General features: G+C 35.6%; 1 protein-coding gene and 1 long non-coding RNA gene across 5 annotated transcripts in view; both read right to left on the reverse strand.

The window, feature by feature from the left end:
* The window catches only part of LOC136848753 (uncharacterized), a 14,233-nt gene extending 4,532 nt beyond the window's left edge, over positions 1-9,701 (reverse strand). Inside the window, exons 1-5 of one of the 4 annotated variants that reach the window (XR_010856115.1) lie at positions 9,586-9,700; positions 2,100-2,172; positions 1,015-1,171; positions 623-658; positions 168-312 (exon numbers count right to left, since the gene is read on the reverse strand). This is a non-coding gene — a long non-coding RNA (uncharacterized lncRNA). Of the gene's footprint in view, positions 1-167; positions 313-622; positions 1,172-2,099; positions 2,173-9,585 lie in introns of all 4 variants that reach the window. The other 3 variants (XR_010856114.1, XR_010856113.1, XR_010856116.1) reach the window with 3 other exon arrangements.
* A 2,822-nt stretch (positions 9,702-12,523) lies between these two features.
* The window catches only part of Gdi (GDP dissociation inhibitor), a 28,116-nt gene continuing 18,931 nt past the window's right edge, over positions 12,524-21,708 (reverse strand). The window contains exons 8-9 of the mRNA XM_067121328.1: positions 19,767-19,911; positions 12,524-13,965 (exon numbers count right to left, since the gene is read on the reverse strand). Coding sequence (XP_066977429.1) covers positions 13,770-13,965; positions 19,767-19,911 — 341 coding nt within the window. The 3' untranslated portion in view covers positions 12,524-13,769. The remainder of the gene's footprint in view (positions 13,966-19,766; positions 19,912-21,708) is intronic.

Here is a 21,708-nt window from a genome sequence, read left to right on the forward strand (position 1 = left end):
TGTACTGAAGAGCAAACAAATATTTGCCGACAACTTTAATCCACAATTATACCCAATGCTCATTTTAATCGAGTACAAACTAATACTGTACTACATATTTTTTTAGTAATAAGAATAACTGTGCTTACATTTTGCCACAAATACAATACGACAATTTCCAGTATTACCTGCTCATGGCAACTGGTCCCACCATGATGGTCGTAGTTCGATGTCATGAGGTAATACTTCGGGTTGCAAGAGAGAGGACTCCATGTGGTTATCGGAAGCCTTTGATGACGCTATCTGCAGACTATTTACCTCTTAAATGCGAATCTGAAATAAATTATTCAGTCATATATCTAAGGCATCTGCATACAAAAAAAAAAAAATGGTTTACCAGTTGTAATTTGCTGATGGGGTTTCACAATTGCGGCTCAAAATAGTGACTCTGAAAACTGCATCAAAACTTTAAGGCACAACAATGATTATCTCATGCAATCACCCACTTGACAGTCATTGAGCAACCTGAATGTCAAACAAACGTATCAAGTTTAGCTAGCGGTTGACATATTTAGTCTTGAATTTGTTGTAGGGTGACTATGTTCCTATAAATCAACAAACAAAATCAAACCACTTTCCTTACTTTAGCATTTACTCCTGCCACGTTTTTTGGACGTACCTGCAGGAATATAAAATGCCGGGAGAGTAAATGGGTGACTATGAATGAAACAAATCCTGAGTCCAAATGGTTATGTCACTTTATGTCGGTCTTAATTTTGATTACTAAGTCTTAATTAGGGGGAATATAGGCCCCTTTGTACTGCATCATTCATATTTACAAGCTCCTGTTTTAACATTTATTCGCTTCAAAAACGGCAACGTCTTTTATCTTTAGGTAAGAATACAGCAATTAATTCTACTTTAAGGAAAGTATTTAAAAAGAGATATTTTTAAACTCAAGTCATTCAATCGATTCAAATTAAATTATTCAGACAAATATGCATTTGTGGGGGGAGTTTCTGTTGCCTTTCTTACAAAAGTCAAAATAAAATTGCATTTGTCTTCTTAGGATCCCTTTGTGTAGAATATGCAGCTTGATTACAGGAGGAGGTAGGCTACAGATTCATCTTAGGCCATCTTTGAACCGTAATTTATAAAAGTCCCGACTTACAGCGCTGGAGACATTCTAGTCCTGTAGGAAGAAAATTAATCCTTTAGTATCTTCTCAAACACCAGCTGTAACGAAATTTTTTATAAATTAGGTGGTCAGTCGAGAGATCACTAAAATTTTTTTTTTCATTTAAGCGAGCAACATTATGCAAAATAACTTAAGGATTAAATCTCCATATTCACTGTGCTATTATGTTTTATTAACCTAAGACTTACGAGGATATTCTCAAGATCTAAAAAAAAAAAAAATAAATCAATCACTTAAGATATTACAGCAAAGTTCCCACAATATACAGTATTGCTATAGGCGGTGTTCTGCCATCCGGTTTATAGTTCGTTCCTTGATCTATCCACGGAATGAACTACGGAACACCATTTATGAGCACATTTCAGGAAGTCTTTTAATTTCTAATTAACTAAACGTCTATCTGCTATATTGGACATTTTTTTAACACAACAAAGTCCGACAGACTGACAACCTATAACGATTAGGTAACAACAATTATCTTTATCTTCCTGCCGCATCCTAACGTTGAAAATAGAATTTTCAATCTAGAGGGATGAAACCATAGAGCCATTAACTTTGAGTTTTTAATTCTTAACAATTTTGCAAGTTATTAACGATTTCTGAATAGAGAACGATCTTTTATCGTGAATATGTTCGGAGAAAAAACTTGCCTTCAACCATCTTCAGCATGGAAACTAAACTAACTGGAGTTACCTCACACAAAATTAGGGAGGCGACATTTTCTAGTTAGACAAGGTTTTTATCAAATTTATTGCTATAAGTGCCAAGAACACCCTTTTAATTAATGCCTAGCAGAACTGAGAGAGACCATTAAACCCAAGAATGAGTCCTTGACGGCACTAGTATGAAAACCAATTAACATTTTGCTCCATCAGACATGAAGATATATTAGATCTAAGCAGATTTCAGACAGTGTGCATACTCGCAGTTTCGAGAATCAGTTGAGTGTGGTGACTTCAGTTCTGCTGTTTTATTCGGATCTTGGTGTAGTTTGCCTGCAGAGATTTGAAAAAGAAAAAAGGGGCTCAGTTAAGACATTAAATTACCATTATACTGAATGAACAGTTGCAAAACTTAGTCTACAATGTCAGGCTTTGATATTCTGCATTAACCTTTCAAATATAATAGCCTACTGTAGCCACTTACGTAACCAGTTGCTTCATAACTTCACTAGATTTTAGGTTCGTATTTTTCACACCAAGGATTTATCTAAATCGAGATCGTTTTTAAGATTAACTGGTCAATACTGACCTAATAGTAGTTTATATAAAATGTTATTACTCAGCATTAACCAAAATTCCTCCCTCTATTCAGTACTGATACAACATAACCTTCCAGTAACCTTAGTGTGTGCCCACACTGCAGTAAAACACGTCGCTGACTCATCGCGCACACCACAAACAGGGTGAATACAAGTTAACGACTCGCTGGTGCAGTATTCTTACTTCATGCAATTATCCATCATTTGTCAGAGCGTCGTTCTCCAGTTACCGTCGTCAACTTGTTTTCAACTTTTCTGTGCTATATATGCGATAGGTTGAGACGTATGTATATGGCATGTTTTACTGTGGTGTGGACGCTACCTTAAGTACACACACCAAAGGTCTTCAGCTTAAGACACCAAGGACCTGTCATTTTGACCATGGTTATTTTCTGTATATTTCACTCTGCCCGAATACCTTTCGATATTAGACCATTTACTGAACTCCTAGATATTTAACCTTTCCTTCGCCCACAACAGATACCTCCTTCTTACACTGTGGCTAAACCAAGAGCAATTTTTAATGCTTAGGAAATAACTCTTGTACTTAATTACATTCAATTAATATTGTGAGAATTGTAGTAACTCCGAGATTATCAGTTTCACTCAGGAGGCTATATACATCTGTACTGAAACAAATTCTACTCTCATTCAGTCAACTGGCAGTTTGACGTAACCCAACAGAACTAATACCGTACAGTATATGTACAGAGAGAGGGTAGCTTTGTTGCAGGTAGGGCGTGTCTTTGAAGTGCTCTGTGAAAAGTGCCTGACTTGCGCGATGTTCAACGTGAATACGAAGAAGAGGAAGGAAAAAGAAAATAAATACTGTAGAAATTAAATCAAGTAAAGGGAAGATCAAACTATCATACGAACATTATCTCAATTACCGAAGTAGCACGTCAAGATGGAACACTAAAGAAAATACTGGAGAAGGATGAGTCAACCCAAACCGAGTATCAGCAACCTGCAGACATTGCTCTGGGGAAGTTGATGATGAAGGAACTTGCTGTGAAATGTGTGACGCATGGTTTCATTATGAATATGCAGGTATCGAGGTCAGATACACACCCATACTTCGTGGTGATAAGATATTGTACATCTGTAATAATTGCAAGAGGCCTGAACAAAGAGAACACAAAAAACTCATTGAAGATGAACTTGAAGAAATAAAAGAAAAGAGATATTAACAGAGTTGATTCAGGATTCGGCTCAAAAAACAAGTGATGTAATGATCAACATTGACGAAATCCAAAACAAAATTGACAATGCTGATAAAGACGTAAAGACCATGACAAACATGGAAAAAAACTTATGCTGAATCACTAGACAAAAAAAAAAGTGCTTCCCAAAACAAAATTGACAATGTTGATAACGACGCAAAGACCATGACAAACTTGGACAAAACTTATGCTGAATCACCAAAAACAAAAAAAGTGCTTCTGATCAAATCTACGAACGAAGAAAGCACAGCAGCAAATGAAAAGAGACAAATGAATAAAATAACGGCGCCAGTTGAACAGGTTAAAACAAGAGATGGACATTTATTTGTAAGATTTCCAGACAGGAAAAACTTAGAAAAGGCAAAAATGGAGGTTCAGAAAATCAGCAATATTATCAGTAAATGAGAAGGGTAAACTTAAACCAAAAATAAAAGTAGTCTATGTCCCGAAGGATGAAGATGACATTGTTGATAACAGTGTAAAGAAAAATCCATGGATAGGTAGCCTTATTTCTGAAAATGTCGACCTGAAAATTGTAAAGGAAATGATAGCCAAACATGACAAATATAAACACTATCATCAAATGCCCCCCACAAATACGAAAGGCTATCTATGATAGAGGTGACAAATTGTGCACGCTGTATAGCACTTGCAAAGTATACGACTGTTACATGCCCTATCAAGCTATAAATTCCAGGAATTTGGTCACAGCGCAACAAATTGTAAAAATGACCAAACTTGCCCTAGATGTGGCGAAAATCACGAATCAAATGAACGTGCTAGCAACATCAAGTGTAAAAATTGTGTAAAGAAAGGTCATAATGATACTAAACACATGGCAACAAGTGCACAGTATATAAAGAATGTGTGTCAAAGGTGAAAAATACGGATCATGGCTTTGACTAATAACCTTCTATGCAATTTAATAAGAAAGCAAATTTAAAAAAGAACTAAAGAATCTCCTATTCTGCAGGAGCAACGATACTGACGAGAAAACGCTGAAAGACAATTATAAAATATAAGAAGCACCTTATTTTGAAAACATACAAGGGCCCGCCAGAGAGGGAATTATCCCTGTGGAGGGCTGTACATAAAACCAAAGTAAGTCTCACTTTCCTTTCACTTTGTTTGGTTTTATGCACAGCCCTCCACAGGGATAATTCCCTCTGTGGTGGGCAAGTCAGGCACTTTTCACAGAGCACTTCAGACACGTCCTACCCGCACAAAGCTACTGCAAAATAGTGAAACAAAGTGAAGTTATTGTACTTCTGGAGAGGAACCTACTCATCAGCTTTATGTATTGTACAATAAGAATTTACATGGCCAAGTGGAATAACAATGTCTTTTTTTTTTTTTTTTTTTGAAGGAATCTACATGACAAAGTTAAAATACATTTCAGCCAAACAGGCTGTCGATTTGACTCGAATATCACTAAAAATCATACCTTCTAGATTTGACTTGTGAAAATTTAGCTATAAAGTCAAGCACAGTTTCAGCCATTCAGTTGTTAAGGCACTGAAGACCGGGCGTTGGAGTGGCTGGACAGCAAGACGGGAGAATGGAAGCAGGAATGGAGGTAAAGCAAAAGGCTAAAAAGAAAAGGTGGAAGTTAGCAGCCGAAGAGACGCTGTAAACTGCCTTTAGTCATCCCCAAGGTCTAGAATCTAGACCAGCAGTTCTCAACCGGGGTCCATATGGACCCCAGGGCCCCATGTAACATTACTGGGGGTCCACACAAAAAGAAGATAGCTGAATTGGGGGTCCATGATGATATTTTAGTGGTCCGTTGGTCCACAGAACAATTCTACTTCAGTACACTTTTTATTACTGAGAATGGATTTCTACAGCAATCTACGCCATATTAAAATACTAAAATTAGAAATATTCATGTAGCTTTGAATTGTTATGGCAATCAAGTAAAAGAAAAGACTTGACATTTTACGACGGCAAGAACAAACGGAGGTGAAAATCACCCTTCTTTTCCCAGGTAGCAGGCAGCAACCTTCGGTGTTTGTTTTCATGATGAATATCTCTCTCTCTCTCTCTCTCTCTCTCTCTCTCTCTCTCTCTCTCTCTCTCTCTCTCTCTCTCTCACATACAAAGGTCAAAGAGAGATTATAATCTATCTATTCCACCCCGAGGGTTGAAGGGGCTCAGGACCAAAAAGGTGCATTTTCTGTAGCCGTAATCGTCCCACTAATCTCCCTTGGGATTCATAAGCCTAAGGGTGAAGAGAACATGCCTTGTTTTTGCCTGGAACGCAGTTTCAATTATAGTTTCATGATGTTCACAGTTGGATTCACACCATTTTTCCTTCAGATCTTTCATCCTAACTCTGGTTATGAATATTATAAAAGAACAATGATTTTAGCCTTTTGTATTTTTTGAAATTAACAGCTAATTACTGTAATAGCTAATCTGCAAGTAAAACAGTTTGCCCTTCACTTGATGAATCTACCTTGAGACATGATGAAATTATTCTATTAGCATATGTGAGATTTACTGTATAGGTGATCAAGGATCCAGAGAGGAAATGCTCTTTACCAGAAGTCTTAGGACAGACACAAAAGGTGAAACAATTTTTAATGAAGTTGTTACTTATTTCAAGGAAAGCGATATTCCGCTCAGAAATATAGTTGCATGTGCTACTGATGGTGCACCATCCATGACTGGCAACTTAAGGTTTTATTAAACTCCTGAAAAAGGCTGTCCCCAAAGTATTTTGCATACACTGTGTGATACACCGTCAGCACTTAGTTGCAAAGCTATTGGGAGAACGTCTGCATGATGCCCTTAATGCCGTAAGGCATCGTGATCAAATTTTACCCTCTAAAATCTGAAAAAAAACTAATACGCCAATAAAACTTACCCGAGCCATCGGTCGTAACAGGAAAAGCAGTTACTACATCTCTGCTTTTGACAAAGATTCCTACAAATTATTACTTATAGGAAATCGCATCAAGTACCCTTAAAACTTTCTTAAAGGAATATTCTATTCGCATCTACCTTCTATTCCTCCCGTACCCCTCTTACACTTTCTCGCTAACTAAAGTAAGTTTTTAGAATGCTTGTGAGACTATCACTATCAAGCAAAACTGCTAACACTTCCTAAGGTAAAGTAATTTCCCAAGACAACTTCACTTTAATTATGTAATATTTACCAATACTATGAAGACAGGAATTATTTCTAATGTACAGACCCACTTTGCAGAATAAACTGAGAATTCATGGACCGGGTGCAATGCAAAAACCTACGGAGGCAACCCCGAACCATCGGCCAGCACTGTCGGCTGTTAGTTGCTCGCTCTGATTTCGTATTCAGTATTAACAGCAGTTCACTTACGGAAAATTTTATAATATGCTTAATATGAGCAATATACTTAAGCAGAAAACATACTGCGCTATGCAAGGCTTATAACAAATGTTCAGTAGAACTGAATAAGAATTTGGTGTAATTAAGTTTTCAAGGTCATCTCTTTCCCCGATAATCACTGGTTTTGTGCACATTATAAAAGTAAAAAAAAAACATTCTGCGCTGCATGGAATCAGAATGCGTAATACGTAATGTTACACATTTGCAAGTTTAGCGGAATTTTAGCAGTATCCGAGGTATTAAAATAGATCAGAAAAACTTGAAAAATCAATGTGGCGATACTTTAAGTGAACGTTACCCGTATACCAATATATATTGTTAAAATTTGCAATTCTGGTAATTATTAGCTTCCAGATCCATAGCTGTACAAATATTACCAACTAGACAAATCTCCCAAAATTAAGGTGGTGCTCTCATTAACTGACCATAATCTGGTTGTCAATTTTACTCCGGTTTGCAGTCCTCCGGCTCTAAAGGATTAACGCATAGAACGATGGCACTGACAAACATATCAAAATTCAGTATGAATGACCACAAATGTGAAGGGAAGAGAACTGCGTTTTGTAAGTAATAAAATCTAAGCTAAGAAGGGTATCTGGGGGTTATTCAAATTATGGATGACTATCGTGACAGTGACCAACGCTTTGTAAGAAAATGCTGGCACTATAGGCCAGCTTATGTTTAGGTTTCGTCACTTTCCCGCTTCATCTGTTTCCTTTGGGCACTAGCTATCCAGCTATTCAACTTAAAGCAGCATTTTCCCCACTCAAGAAAAGGTATACGAAAACTATTATTGTAAACCATTGCTTAAGAATGGAGAACTGAATTAGAGATACAAAAAATATCTGGTATAATTTCAATGTGAAAATTATCAGACTTGCTAGCCAATACCGAATTAGCATGGATTTTATCTTAGAAACTAAGACCAGGACAAATCGCAAATTTTTGAGGTTTCAAAGTCATCTGAAGAAAGAACCATGCTGTAAAGAATTTCCAAGATTTAGATTTTTAATCTCGTAGCCAACTGAGAAAATCATGTTTAACACCATACTTCAGCTATAGAGGTAGCCAACTGAGAAAATCATGTTTAACACCATACGTCAGCTATAGAAGTGAAATTCTGACGTTCTTCCGCTACGAAGACATTCATGCAAGCGTTATTTTTCACCATGTTTAAATAAGGCAAATTTTAAATGGGATTTAAATTAACATGTAGATATGAAGTTGAGCGTGGCAAACTATTCCCTAGTATGAAACTGATGGCCAGAACTGACAATGTCCAACGATTAACAATGTAGGAGGAAACTCACTTAAGCAGACCGCAGATAAGTGAAATTTATTACCCGATTTAAGCATAGAGACCAAACAACGTAACAATACGCAAGCCGTCCGTCATGGCGTGAAGGTTTAAATAAGTTAAATACTTAGTAAATTATTATTACAAGCAGGACCCATTTAGTTCAGCTAATTCAAAGATGCTACAGTTTTCCCAAGTTTGAGAAAAAATCTCTCAAATGCCCCTGTTTTCACATTCAATACTAAGCGCTGCGTTTTCATTGGTATTTTTTAAAATCTTACTTAAAAATGTTCAGTATACAATAGGCCTATAGTCTCCGTCACAATACTACATGAAACCTCCAATAACAATGTCCCTCAAATTGTTTTCAGTACATCACTTTAAGCCTATCTTAAATTTGCGTTTTTTTTTCTTTACATATGTTCATCATACAACATTTACCTTGTATTTAATAATTTTCTTAAGTCTGGTTCTCTAATTTGCACCGGTTCCTTAAATTATTTGAGCATGCTCCCAGTATTTCTACTGGTGCATTTACTTTGTCTTGATATTTCTGGTTTTTCAATCTTTCAAACTCCGAAGTGGGTCAATACTTAGCTAATTTGATAAATAAACCCAGCAGTCTATATGGCAAACTTCGTATTCATTTTATTATGAAGGCTACATTTCTCGGGTGACAATTTCCTATTTAATGGCAATTTCAGTTTCACCTCATTTTGGGTTTCATAGATTATAACGTCGATTTAATATTCACATTAACTCTAAATTAAGCTTGCGTTTTACCCAACAGTTTTCCTTTCACTCAAGTTAGTATTAAACCTACACTTCACTTCTCGTCCTTATAATACGTCCAGAAACTGTAACCATAACCGCAAATTACCCAAAAATCAAGGTCTAGCGGATCATATTGTACAAGAGACATGCTTTAAAGCCGATCTTTACGAATCAGGGATTCATTCAAGGTCCGTTCACAGGCTTTTGGTATTTAACAAAGCATCACTAGGAACAAAAATGTTCCTGCAGAAACAAGTTAATTGGTCATTTAAGTCTTCCTTTCATGGAAAAATTGCTATAGTGAGAAACAGGTTTAATAGCAACAAAATATTCCTTTCTTAAAGGACAAACAGCTGCACTCCTCAAGTTAACTTGTATTTATATTACACATTGCAATTAACGTCAAAATTCCAATTCAACGCTACATCATCCTAAAAATTCCGCGAGCCTTGCAAAACTTGGAAAAATGTACTAACTAACCTCTTGACTTCTTGGGACAAGAAGGTGCTATGTGGTAAGCAAGACTGTAATGAAGTAACCAAACCCAATATCTCACACTTTCGTTGACTACTACAAGAATGGAGTAAAAAAAAAAGTAAATCTGACTTACGTTCCTAGACCTTGCTTTGGTGTCCTTGTAAAGCCAGTGGCGCCATCTACGGGCAAGTTTCGTTGTCGTCGCTACTTTTTGACTTTGGCGAATTATTTCTAAAAATTAACAGATTACAGAACATTGGTACTTAGAAAATAAATATATCAATTTACAGCTTATTGAACTTAAGTTTGTAACTGCCAGTTAGAAACACAACGTAAATTGTAAATGCACCATAAGGAGTTATTGAAGATCTATTTCAGTATATTTTTAAAAAATACTCAAAAGTAATTAGACGTGAGTAAGTTCCAGAAAAGCTGACGTCTTGAAAACAGGCAACTAAAGACTTATGACATGACTATGACATCATATTGTCAAGATACCAGAAGAGATAAACCTTGAATCTTGTGTTATCATATCAGTTAAAAACGTATTTCGTCTCAAATTTGGCCAAATTAAATAGTTTGGAGTGTTAATCTCAATTCTGATTGCAAAACTTCAATTTGTTTGTAACATAATGACACGGCTCATCCCATTGGGTGTTTATGTGGCATAATGGCTTTGTTTTTAAATTGGATAAAATTACGTTTTTACTAAGGTCGAAAATGGAAGTTTTAGTAGTAAATCGCAATGTCACGGGTAGAACTTTCAATCCTTGCAAGTTACGCCCAAGCAGAAAGGGGAGCCTCAGTAAGATTTTTGGTCCTCTCCCTCTCCTTCCTGGCTGCCTCCCCCCGTTTTTTCAAATCATTGGCAAAATGGGGTGTTGGTGTATGAAATCGGTGCTGCCCTCCATCATTCAAATGATGTCCGGAATGTGCTTTATTCTTGCACTTACATTTATGCAGTGTATCCAACAATCTGCAAAATAAGGATGACAGCAGGGACAACGGAAATGTAATTAAAGTTACTGGTATGTTTGAAAGTGAGCTAATCTTCGTGAATGGGCAAATACTAAAAAATCATTTACTTGGGAGGATAATTGTAGGACTAATCTCCACCAATATGAAAAATTTATATTTTATACTGTTTAATTTTGCTTGTTCCAATCATTGATCATCAGACTGTCCACTCGAAAAACACATGCATTTAATTTTCCTTCTCTTCTTTGATAAAGTGCTTCACACTAGGTGTCTCCAGTGTTAGTGGCAGCTCCTTCCCGTAAAACAGTACTGTTGCAGGGTCTTACATGGTACGCTGTAAGCCATACTAAGGGCTCTATGGATTATACTTTGATGGAGGGAAGATTGCTATAATTTAGTTATAAAATGTTTAAAAGCCAAAAAATGGGGTAACAAGGCCATTCAACACTTCTCAGTTCAAGTTTTTAACTTCAATAAATACAAGTTTTGTTTTAAACCTTGACAATATCCTGTTAAAGTGAACGAATGTGAAAATTGGGCAATGTCAATAAAAAAAAAAAAGTGCTAAGACCCTACTGACCTTACAAAGAGGCATTACTATTTATCATGTGGGGCTGTACTTTCCAACCCTACCATTCGCGGACCTGACATTAAATGAAGTAGCCTTACTCTTTGTTGTTTTTTGTAAATTGATGCAGATTTAGCCGTCCTCAAGCAAACACAGGTGCTTGGTCTTAAAGCAGCCCAAACTTATCCATAAAGTCTAATAAAAATTGCTATTGGAAAAAAACTTCGATTGATATTTTGCCATTCAAATGAATAGTGGGAGACGTTGCCTGTTACAGAAATTTTTTCTCAATGTCACTCCAATCACACAGCTCTACTTGAAAAATCATTAAGCAAATACAAACTCTTCTAGATTAGTTTTTCTGATAGCATTTATACCATCAGTTAACTTTCAATGAATGACAATTTTGGCCACAAAGCAAGACCAATTACTGAGGCTTCCACTGAGCATTGCAGACTAAGCTTCAATTTTTGCAGCATCCCCTTTCAACTTAGTAGTGTCATCTGTTCATTTAGTGTCTCTTTTCCCCTCTACTACAGTATAAAGTTTCTCATTTTCTCATGCTATTAATTCTCATTTTAGAATGCCGCCTTCTGGCCAGACATATCACAGCAGAGAAATGTGACTGCAGTCTTTTTCTACAATACTGTAGTTCATAATTATAGCAAGAAAATTGTCTTTTACAACTCCCCAAGCATTTTACAAGTTACTTAAAGTGCAATATTCAGTGCTGGAACACTGTCAACTTGACCATTTTACTGTAGTGTAATCCCAACAACATAAAAACTGTGTGAAATGCATTTAATAAAATATTTTTTTGTATTTTTAAATAATTTTTCATACTTCATATATTATAGCATGATAATTGGAAGTTTAGACTGAGCCCTAATTGTGGATTCCTTTTACTTACCCTTCGCTGCTGATAAAGAATTCAAGAAATTAATTCAAGAACCCAAATAAACTTATTTTGGTTTCTTATAGATGCAAAAAAGCTGAGTAAAGTGATGACCTACTCTGAACATATTAAAATCTAAAGATACCTGGTATAATGTTTTGGGGATGACAATCACCAGAGAGGGGAAAAATACGATTATCTTATACAGAAAATATCTTCAAAATAGTACCCATACTGTTCCCTAAAAGAATCAGGACTGGCATGTCATACATGATACAATATTCATACAAATATGCATGAACATGAAGCTAATTAGTTCAGCTAAATAGTTTTCAAGTCTGACAGTGCAAAAAAGCTTAACATATATACAATACCGTACACAGTTTAACCAAAGAAACCTTCACATATTGCAGACATTTCATCTGTACAACTGTCCCTTAATACAAAACTATTCAACTCAGAAAAATTAAGCATGACCTAAGGTTAAAGTAAAAACCAACTTTCTGTTATCCTTTATTCTGGAATGATTTTACATATGAAAGCAGATTTTCTTTAATAGTATGGACAACTTGAACTCGAATGACAAGCAGTGCAGTGACCTGGCTTTTTAACAAAGACCGTACAAAAAATAATGCAAGACATGCAGCCCATTATAATTTGTGTGTACATATATATATGAATATATATATGTGTATATATATACATATACATATATACAAAATACATTAATTTCTAAATAACCTATCACATACCGAATCATGAAAGACCCACTGACCCAGTTACTTTGAAGAGCATGCCGCCGACCCAGTGACAAAATGTATTGTTGCATGTAGTTGTCCAATTTTTTTTCTTGTAACAATAAACATACTGTGACACACAGAACAACAAAGTGTAGTGTCAATTTTTTACATTCTTAAAAAAAAAAAATAAAACAAAAAATTAAGTCTGCTTCATCTGCCCAGTCGTAATTTGATATGCCAGCAATGAATTACACATACGAAGGTTGAAGAATGAGAGGAATGTGGTAACAAAAGACAAAAAACAGGTCAAAATATAAACTTTAAATATTTTCTCAAACTTTACCATAAAAATCCTTTACAAAAATGACTGCCTACAATTCAGTAGCTACTCTACTTCAGGACATTTTTCCATCACTGACTTATGTATACACATTAATAAAACATTCTATTTGCCACTCATCTACTGCACATTAATGAGGCCAAAAGTCGTGCATGTCAAGTGGCCCCTCAAACTCAATATATCTTCCAAGAAGGGGGTTGGGAGAGGGTATGTAACAAGCAGAAATGAGCTAGCACGTAATTATATTGAATCAATAGCAGTCACAATCCAGTACTGATTACTAATTCTCCTTCTGTCTTTAATTAATTATATATATGAGAACCCAGTAATTATATATATATATATATATATATATATATATATATATATATATATATATATATATATAGAATTATACATATATATGTATATATAATCAAATTAAGTTAGCTTTGGTATAACAAAACATAGAATGCTGATGTGTTTTCCCCAGTATCAAATGATAAGTGTATGCATGTTTTCAATGGTGTGAGAGTGTGACGTGTAATCACAATACCGGCTACCTAGGGAAGCAGCAGGCAGAATAGGCATGGCAGTTTGAGTGGCCAAACCTTTGACCTGAAACACACCAACCTAGAGAGCCAGTCAGTTACATGTGGGAAGGAGGAAAGGAGTGTACAGGGCACCTTACAGTTCTTCATCACCCAAATTGTGCTTCACCTTAGAGAAATCAAAGTCCTCGCCAGTGCCACGACGGTAGATAGATAAAACATCCAAGCACGTTGTCTCAAAGTGAGATGTGGCATCATATGATTCAGATATAAAAATTTGATTCTCCTGACCATCATCAAGTGGTTTATATATTGGTGAAACAGTCACAAACCTGAAATATGAATAAATTACACATGAGACTAAATGAATGACACAATTTTCTGATATTTGAAATTATGGTGCTATGCCAATTAATTTGTACATTTCTGAGTGTGGATCAAGTTCCTAAAAAATTATCTTAACATCCTAAATAAACAGTCTTTCAAATCATCATTACACTACATTACTTTAAATTAGATAAACCAGAGAGTGTGACATTTTTGGACTCTTGAAGGGCTACTCTGAAGGATCAGATCTAAAATGAAATTTAAATTAATACTGTACATAGTAAAGTTAAATTGGACAGCCTGGATGGAATGGTGCAAAAAATTTTATAATGTATAGTACACCATGCATGACACAATAACACCTCTACTGCAGAACAGATTCATTACATAGACTATGGTTAAAAATAAATTAACAAAAATGATAAAAAAGTTGTAATTTGATGAGTAAAGGCTGAAAAAATTTGTATCAAAATAATAATTTCATTTTGTAACAATATCCAATTTTTAATTCTAATCCCCTTAATTAATGAAAAAAATCTAACACTGGTTCAAGTGTACCTGCTGAACTAGGATTAAACCAAAGATCATAAAACGAGAAAATTGTGGAAGTTATTTTATGATCTCTCTTTCCTGCTACCCCACCCTGGGGTTGGGGAAGAGTTGTTTTGGCATTTTTAACCCTATACATTAATGTACAGTACAAAAAATAAACTGTACTGTAATTACAGTATACTGTAGGGTAACTCCAGTAAAAAGAAAACAGATAAAATGGCCAATTCCTACAAAATTTAAGTGTTTTTTTTAACACGGGTGGCGTGAAAGGTTTGTTATCAATACTACTAGACTGGCCATGCTAGTTTCGAGGACATTGTAATTAGATATAGATTATGAGAATGAAATAAAGAGGGGAAAAGCAGTATTGGATTTTGGCCTGAGTCAAGGTTTGAATTTGCTGAACACACTCTTAAATAGCAAAGAGAAAAATAGATAACATACAACAGACAGTCAGAAAAGCAATGAAAGGGGTTGCAGCTAGGGTTCGAGGGGATGCTGCAAAGAACCTCAAGTAATACCAACCACCCTAGGGGGGATAACATACAACGAATGGCATCAAAGAACTTGACTGACTGATAAGATCTGGCTGTCAAGCCAAGCACGAGGGGACTGCATTGTTACACCAAATGTGGACTGCTTAACACAAAATAGATTACTGTGAGGTAAATCAATCAGTAGCGAAAAGATGAAAACAAAGAACCAGTGGAAACAATGTGTCAACTTGAGAGTGAAGTTAAAAAGCAGTATCAAAAAACTGAAAAATAACATGGCATCAGAAAATGGTTCGTCGAAATTGCAGAAAGGTGGCTTACAAAAAAAAAAAAAAAGCAGTTAGCAAGGAGAGAGAGAGAGAGAGAGAGAGAGAGAGAGAGAGAGAGAGAGAGAGAGAGAGAGAGAGAGAGAGAGAGAGAGAGAGAGAGAGTGTTGGAAGCATGACGTCCAAAGGGCAACTGATTCTGGAAGAGGACAAGCATGGAATAAGGTACAGAGATATATACAAGGAAAAGAGAAAGGAGGCTAAACAGCATGGGGCAAAGGTAAAGACGGGAGTTGGAAGCAATGGAATGAAGAGTGGTAAGAGCAAATATATTAAAAGGTGTAAAATAGACAAAGTAGAGGAAAAATGAAAATGGAGAAAATGAACTTGAAAATAAAGAATGTTGACATAACAGGGAATCACATAGAGAGCTAACATAGCTGAAGTGGTAAAAAAGGCCATCAGAAAGATGAAAAATGGGTAAGACCAAGGACCATCCAGAATACAAGTGACTTGATAAAAGCAGCACGAGACCTGGCCACCCATGAGCATACAAGAATATAAGAAAACCTGGTTAGGAGAGAAGACAGGACAAAAACAAAAGGAAAAGTCAAGTACTGGTATGCAACACCAAAGGGGATGCACTGCACAGAGGAAATTACAGAGGAATAAGACTACTTGAGCATACCAGTAGTAGTACTGGGAGAAAAGTAGACAGACATTGTTATAAAAATTATATACTTTTTAAAACATGCTTTTATGCACTTTGAAGTAAAAAATAATTTTTTGAGGCACACGAGGATTTTCTTACAATTATCATGCCTACAAAAATAAAAGTGTGGGCACCAAACATGGAAGGAAATGCTACAAGAAATATATATTTTTTTTTTATTTCTTGTTGCATTTCCTTCCATGTTTGGCACCCACTCTTTCATTTTTGTTGACATGATTAATTGTACGAAAAACCTGGTGTCTCCAAAAATTATTTTTTACTTTATAGTGCATTTTAAATAAGTGTTTTAAAAATTTTTTTTAAACTTTTTTTTATTTATACTTATTAGTTTTGAGAGATATTGCAAGGGATTTATGATTGTAGCTAATGAAAATTGAACATGATATCCTGTCGAGCCAAAGAAGGTTTGAAAAATCTGTAGTTATTAACTTATATTCTACCGAGTCCAAGGTGGTATGAAAAATCCGAAGATTTTCGTACAAATCCTGAGATACTGGGAGAGGTCACTGATGACCTACTGATCACGTAAGGTTGTATTGTCCCCAGGACTGAGTAACCATGCAAAATTTCAAGTCCATTGGATGAAGGGAACAGCACAAAAACTGTGTTACAAGATTTGACCCAAGCAGAAGTCAAGTTGAATAAAAACATGTAAAAACCAATGCTGTTAGTTTAGCTTCATCCCAAAGATAAAAAACGGAAAGTGTTCACAAATGATAAATGGACATTTCAAAGCCAAGTGGTCACCAGAAAATCAAGTTCTTCATGTTACTCTACCATACAACTCGATCTGGAGTGAAGACAGTAGCAGGCATTCCAGAAGAATGTGATATAAACATTTGTGGCCATCAAAGATCAGTGCCGAGCCCTTTGCTGCTTATCATAGTAATGAAATAAGCTATAAAAAGGGGCTTCCATGAGCTGCTTTATGCAGATTATCTAGAAGAGCAAAATTTTGGAAGAGGTTGTGGAATGGCTGAAAAGTGGCCATGTACTTGTTGAAGGAAAGGTGTGAACAGCATGTAACTCATTATACCACTAGTGATGCTCGGGATTTCAAAATATACTTAAGAGTAGTACAGGATTTTCAACACCCGAAATGCATTGCAAGAGCATATGGGAAAGAGTAAAATTGAGAACGATCATATGATAGATGAGTAGGTCTTAGAACAAGTAAAGTATGGTATATCGTATGCAGCATGGATAAAACATAAAGCAATAGACTGACTACTGGTAAATAAAAAATATCCTATTGGCATTGAGAACAGACCAACAGTGGGTACATAAAGCCTGTATTATGTTATACATAACATGGAAAATGGAGTTAATTTTGAAAAGGTGTAATCTTAGAATGTAAAGATTCATGGCCTGAGTATGGAGGAAAGATCACATCATGAGTATGGAGGAAAGATCACATCATAAACAATAAATGGGTGAGATGTGGTATCAAGACTGAGGATGATCTGGACACGTAATGAGAAGGGATGAGGAACAATCATTCAGGAAAACAGCAGATATAAAAAGTAACACGACAAAGACCTGTAGGTGGTCCCAGGAAAAAAAAAAAAAAAAAAAAAAAAAAAAAAAAAAAAAAAAAAAAGATAGATGAAGATCTAGACTTAACAGGAATTCAAGAAGAAAGAACACGAGAGGTGTAATGTTCATTAAAATCTAGTATTCATCATAAATTTTTTCACATCTACTTTTCCCTTCATGGGGACAGATGTGAACTGTATTCTCTCGATTCTCTTCTATCCCTTGTGCTCTCTTTCTGAACTCCTATCATGTCTAGGTCTCCATTTAATCCACTTGCTCCATGACTTCCTGGGTCTTCACACATGTTTTGGTCCTGCTACTTCCACATCTGCCAGTTTTCTACTAATGTTCCTTGTCCCTTCTTTTCATGGGTCCAAACCATCTTAGATCTCTTGATATATCTCTTCAATTACTCATTTTTAATATAATCTTACCACTGTCTCTAGCCATGAATCTAATATTCATACCTTTTCATATTCTCCACCATTTTCCTTGTTAGTGAACAAGTTTCTGCTGTTTAGCGCTATAAAAGCCTACGTACCTATCAAGTTCAGACTGTCCCAAGGCCATAGAGATGACCTACTCTTCTACAACCTGCTCATCTATTTCAACAGGAGTCTGTATTCACTGGTCTTGTAATGCACTTCAGGAATAAAAATCTCTAACTATATATATTTGTAATCCTGAGCACCATGTGACACCATCTATTACATTTGGTACACAGTAAAGAACTCATCACTTCACAATTCCCACAAATACATGGTCACTTCCCTATTGTTCTTTTTCATTTGCTTCCTTTCAAACTGCCATAATCTTATGTAGCCAATGTTAACTTTCAGTCTTCATTCCATTACTCCTTGTAATAATTTTCACTACCCTTTCTACAGACTCTAATGCTGTAACTAGGTCATTTGCATACAGCAGCTCTCTAATGCTGTAACTAGGTCATTTGCATACAGCAGCTCTCTGGGACACCCTTTCACATACTCCTTGTAGCTTCTTCCACTGTATTTGATAAACGGCAAAAGGGTCAGTGATGATTCTTGATGGACAGGAACATTTACCATTCTTAGGGGAGTAGCATCAGTAACTTGATGAATTTTTCTGGCACCTCATACCTTAATATTGCCCACTTAATTAATAAGTCTAGGTATCCAGCCAAATGCCCTTTCAAGATTCACAAGTAGGTGGTATAATCTCTTCCCATTTGCACATTATTTCTCCCATAACTGCCTCATTATAGCGACTGTTTTGTTAATCTCTCTCGGGCATGAAGCCAAACTAACAATCATTCATTTCTACAACTTTTACAACCCTCTTTTCCCAGTCCTGGTTCAATTTCTTCCTTTAACAGGCTTTCATATATTCCCTGATGACCATGGATGGCAAGCTCTCCTGCTGCTTTTATGAACTGCTTGTTATTTTGGATGCTCCTGGGTTTTAATTTTTCATCTTCCAGAAGCAACTTTTAACCTCTCCTGCTGTTCTGCTCTAGCCCAGTTACACCTGTGTCTTCCAACTCTCTTCATTTTAAAGATTTTCAAAATACTGCCTCCAGTGTTCCACTATTTCTTTATTTTAAACTTTTTCTCATTTCCTTATTATTTTTCCTTAACTACATTTATGCAATAAAAACTTATTGGAAAATATTATTGGAAATCTGACCACATGATGCATTCACAGTGGGCTGTAGTTAGTTAGTTATAAATGATTTGTTTAACCAGACCTCTGAACTCTTTTAGGGTTCTAAAATCAGGACTTTCATTTTAGTAAAATTTGGTTATAAACATTTAAATTTTTCTAAACCATACCACGAAAAGTTGGAATTCTCATGGGTAATTTCAGTGTTTTGAATTCAGAACATTCAAAATATTCTGCATATACGAACTTCAGCAAACTTTTTTTTCTTATTTTACAATTGAGTACATGAATACAACATTCCCAACACATGCTTTTGTAAAACAATAAGACGGTCATATTTGTAATACAACTGACAGTAATATTTAATATTTCTTAAACAACATTATTTCCATCATATGACAGTTTTTTTGCATACAGTATTTGTATTCGTCACTGGAGGCTAAAAAAAAAAAAAAAGTCAACAAATTGTTCTAATCAAATAAATACAACCCATCAGAAAAATGTTTGATGATCAAGATTAAATACAAAATTAATAAAAATCAAAAGGATACTGAGAGCCATGTACTATTTTTGACACTACTTACTTCTGCTTTATGGGTCCCAGAAGGTTAAGCCCTGGAAGAATTTCAGCTTCAGGATTGTCAGTTTCAACTGTGGTGCTGACCATTGCTATAAACCATCCCTTTGCTGCTACTTGATGGGTGTAAGACACCAAAGATACGTAAATATCTGAAATAAATAAAAATCCTATAAAAAATACTGTAATGGATTTTTCCCAGTAAAGAGAAATAAGAACATTAACATCATACATATGATCGAACAATTACCATTCACTTGGGAATGGCCAACAGTGAATTTATGATACCGTTGGTATGCTTTAACAATCAATTCACAATTCTGCTAGCTTTCCTTAAAAGGAACTTAACACCTATATTTTTCACTGAATAACATGTACGTGACTGGAAATATCACTGGAATTTTGGTGGGAATATCTTTCCCCTTTATCTAAAAAATTCTTTTTAGTTATTACATTCTAGTTGCAGATACATAAAATGGAATAACAAGACACTACCTTTATTCCATTGACAGAAAATTTTTCCACAATATAGAACCATTCATTGCAAAAATAAAAATAATAATATATTTCCATATCCAACAATTTTCAATGCCAACAACTGTCAAAACAAGAGGGTCACTGTAAACTCCCAAAACACTTGTACAGTGATACCTGTGCACACAAGCATGATTGGTTGGAAGGAAGAGCTCGTGCTTTTTCCCATAAGGAATAATGGGAAAGGATTACAGTAATTGGTTTTCCAGCCCCAAAATACCCCCATAAAAAACATTTTTAAGCACAATAATTGAGCTTTTGGTGACAATGTAAGTAGTATTGATTGAGAAACACCGTATAAGTCGGCATATTAGATGCACATTTTAAATTTTTAAATGTACGTATCAAAAAACTGCCTTGCATCCAATGTGGACGTATTACGGATGTTAGACCGAGTGTTGTAGGCCAGGCTACGCCTAGCCTATGGCGAGCATACTGGGTAGGCACAAAAATTGTTGCTAATAATGAAACATTGAAAAACAAGCCTAATTATTACAGTAAATTGTTACTGGAATAAAGTATGAAATCACATATAAAATTTACACTCACATTCAAAGGAAAACTATATTAAACTTACCAAAAATAAACAACGTTATTTACATCCACTCATTGCAAATGGCTGCTAACTGCCGACATATCGTAAGCACTTTTTCGTAAGTCTGTGATAACAGACTGATAGTTCGACTCGTGGCCCCAATCATTGCTTATCAGCACAATGACATTTTATTAAATAAAAATACTTATACCTACAGTTACTCGTGGCCCCATACGCTTATAGATACAGGTTCCACTGTACTTTCAGCTTGAAGTCACCAAATTACAAAATTATTTATGTTCTATTTAAGTAGTGTAACTTATAAAATAAGTTAGGAACAAAATGGCGGCGTGAATGCACATTCACTGCTCATGACCAATAAATCATCTGGTGTAATGAAAGTATAACCTAGTTCTCAATATTTACAGCAATGGCACTTCTAGTTAGAGCTCTCCCACATCTCTCCTTATTAGGAACTTAAATGACCATTTTAACCTTTTTTATAAGAAATGATTACATATCACTGCTTGACACATTAAAATACTAATCAATAAGCAATATCTAAGATCTCAAGCTATAAATGAGATGAAGCACAAGGATTTACAGAGAAACCAAGTGAAAACCTCAGCTGCATTAAGAAGTAATAATAAAAAGAGATTGGACAGCAAGATGGAAAACAGAAGTCAAAATCGAGGTAAAGCAAAAGACTAAAATGGGGGTGCAGCTAGGGACTGTAGGGGCACTCTTTAGCAATGCCTACAGTACACCGAGGTTCTGTGACCATTTTACCCGTGGACAAAATATCTGGTTTACAATTCTTGGCTACTGTCTTTTTTCCAAGCAATGTAAACAGCCTACTGCTCTTTAGTGCATTGTCCTC

Source organism: Macrobrachium rosenbergii, chromosome 19, assembly GCF_040412425.1.
Source record: "Macrobrachium rosenbergii isolate ZJJX-2024 chromosome 19, ASM4041242v1, whole genome shotgun sequence".
Classification (NCBI taxonomy): Eukaryota; Metazoa; Arthropoda; class Malacostraca; order Decapoda; family Palaemonidae; genus Macrobrachium; species Macrobrachium rosenbergii.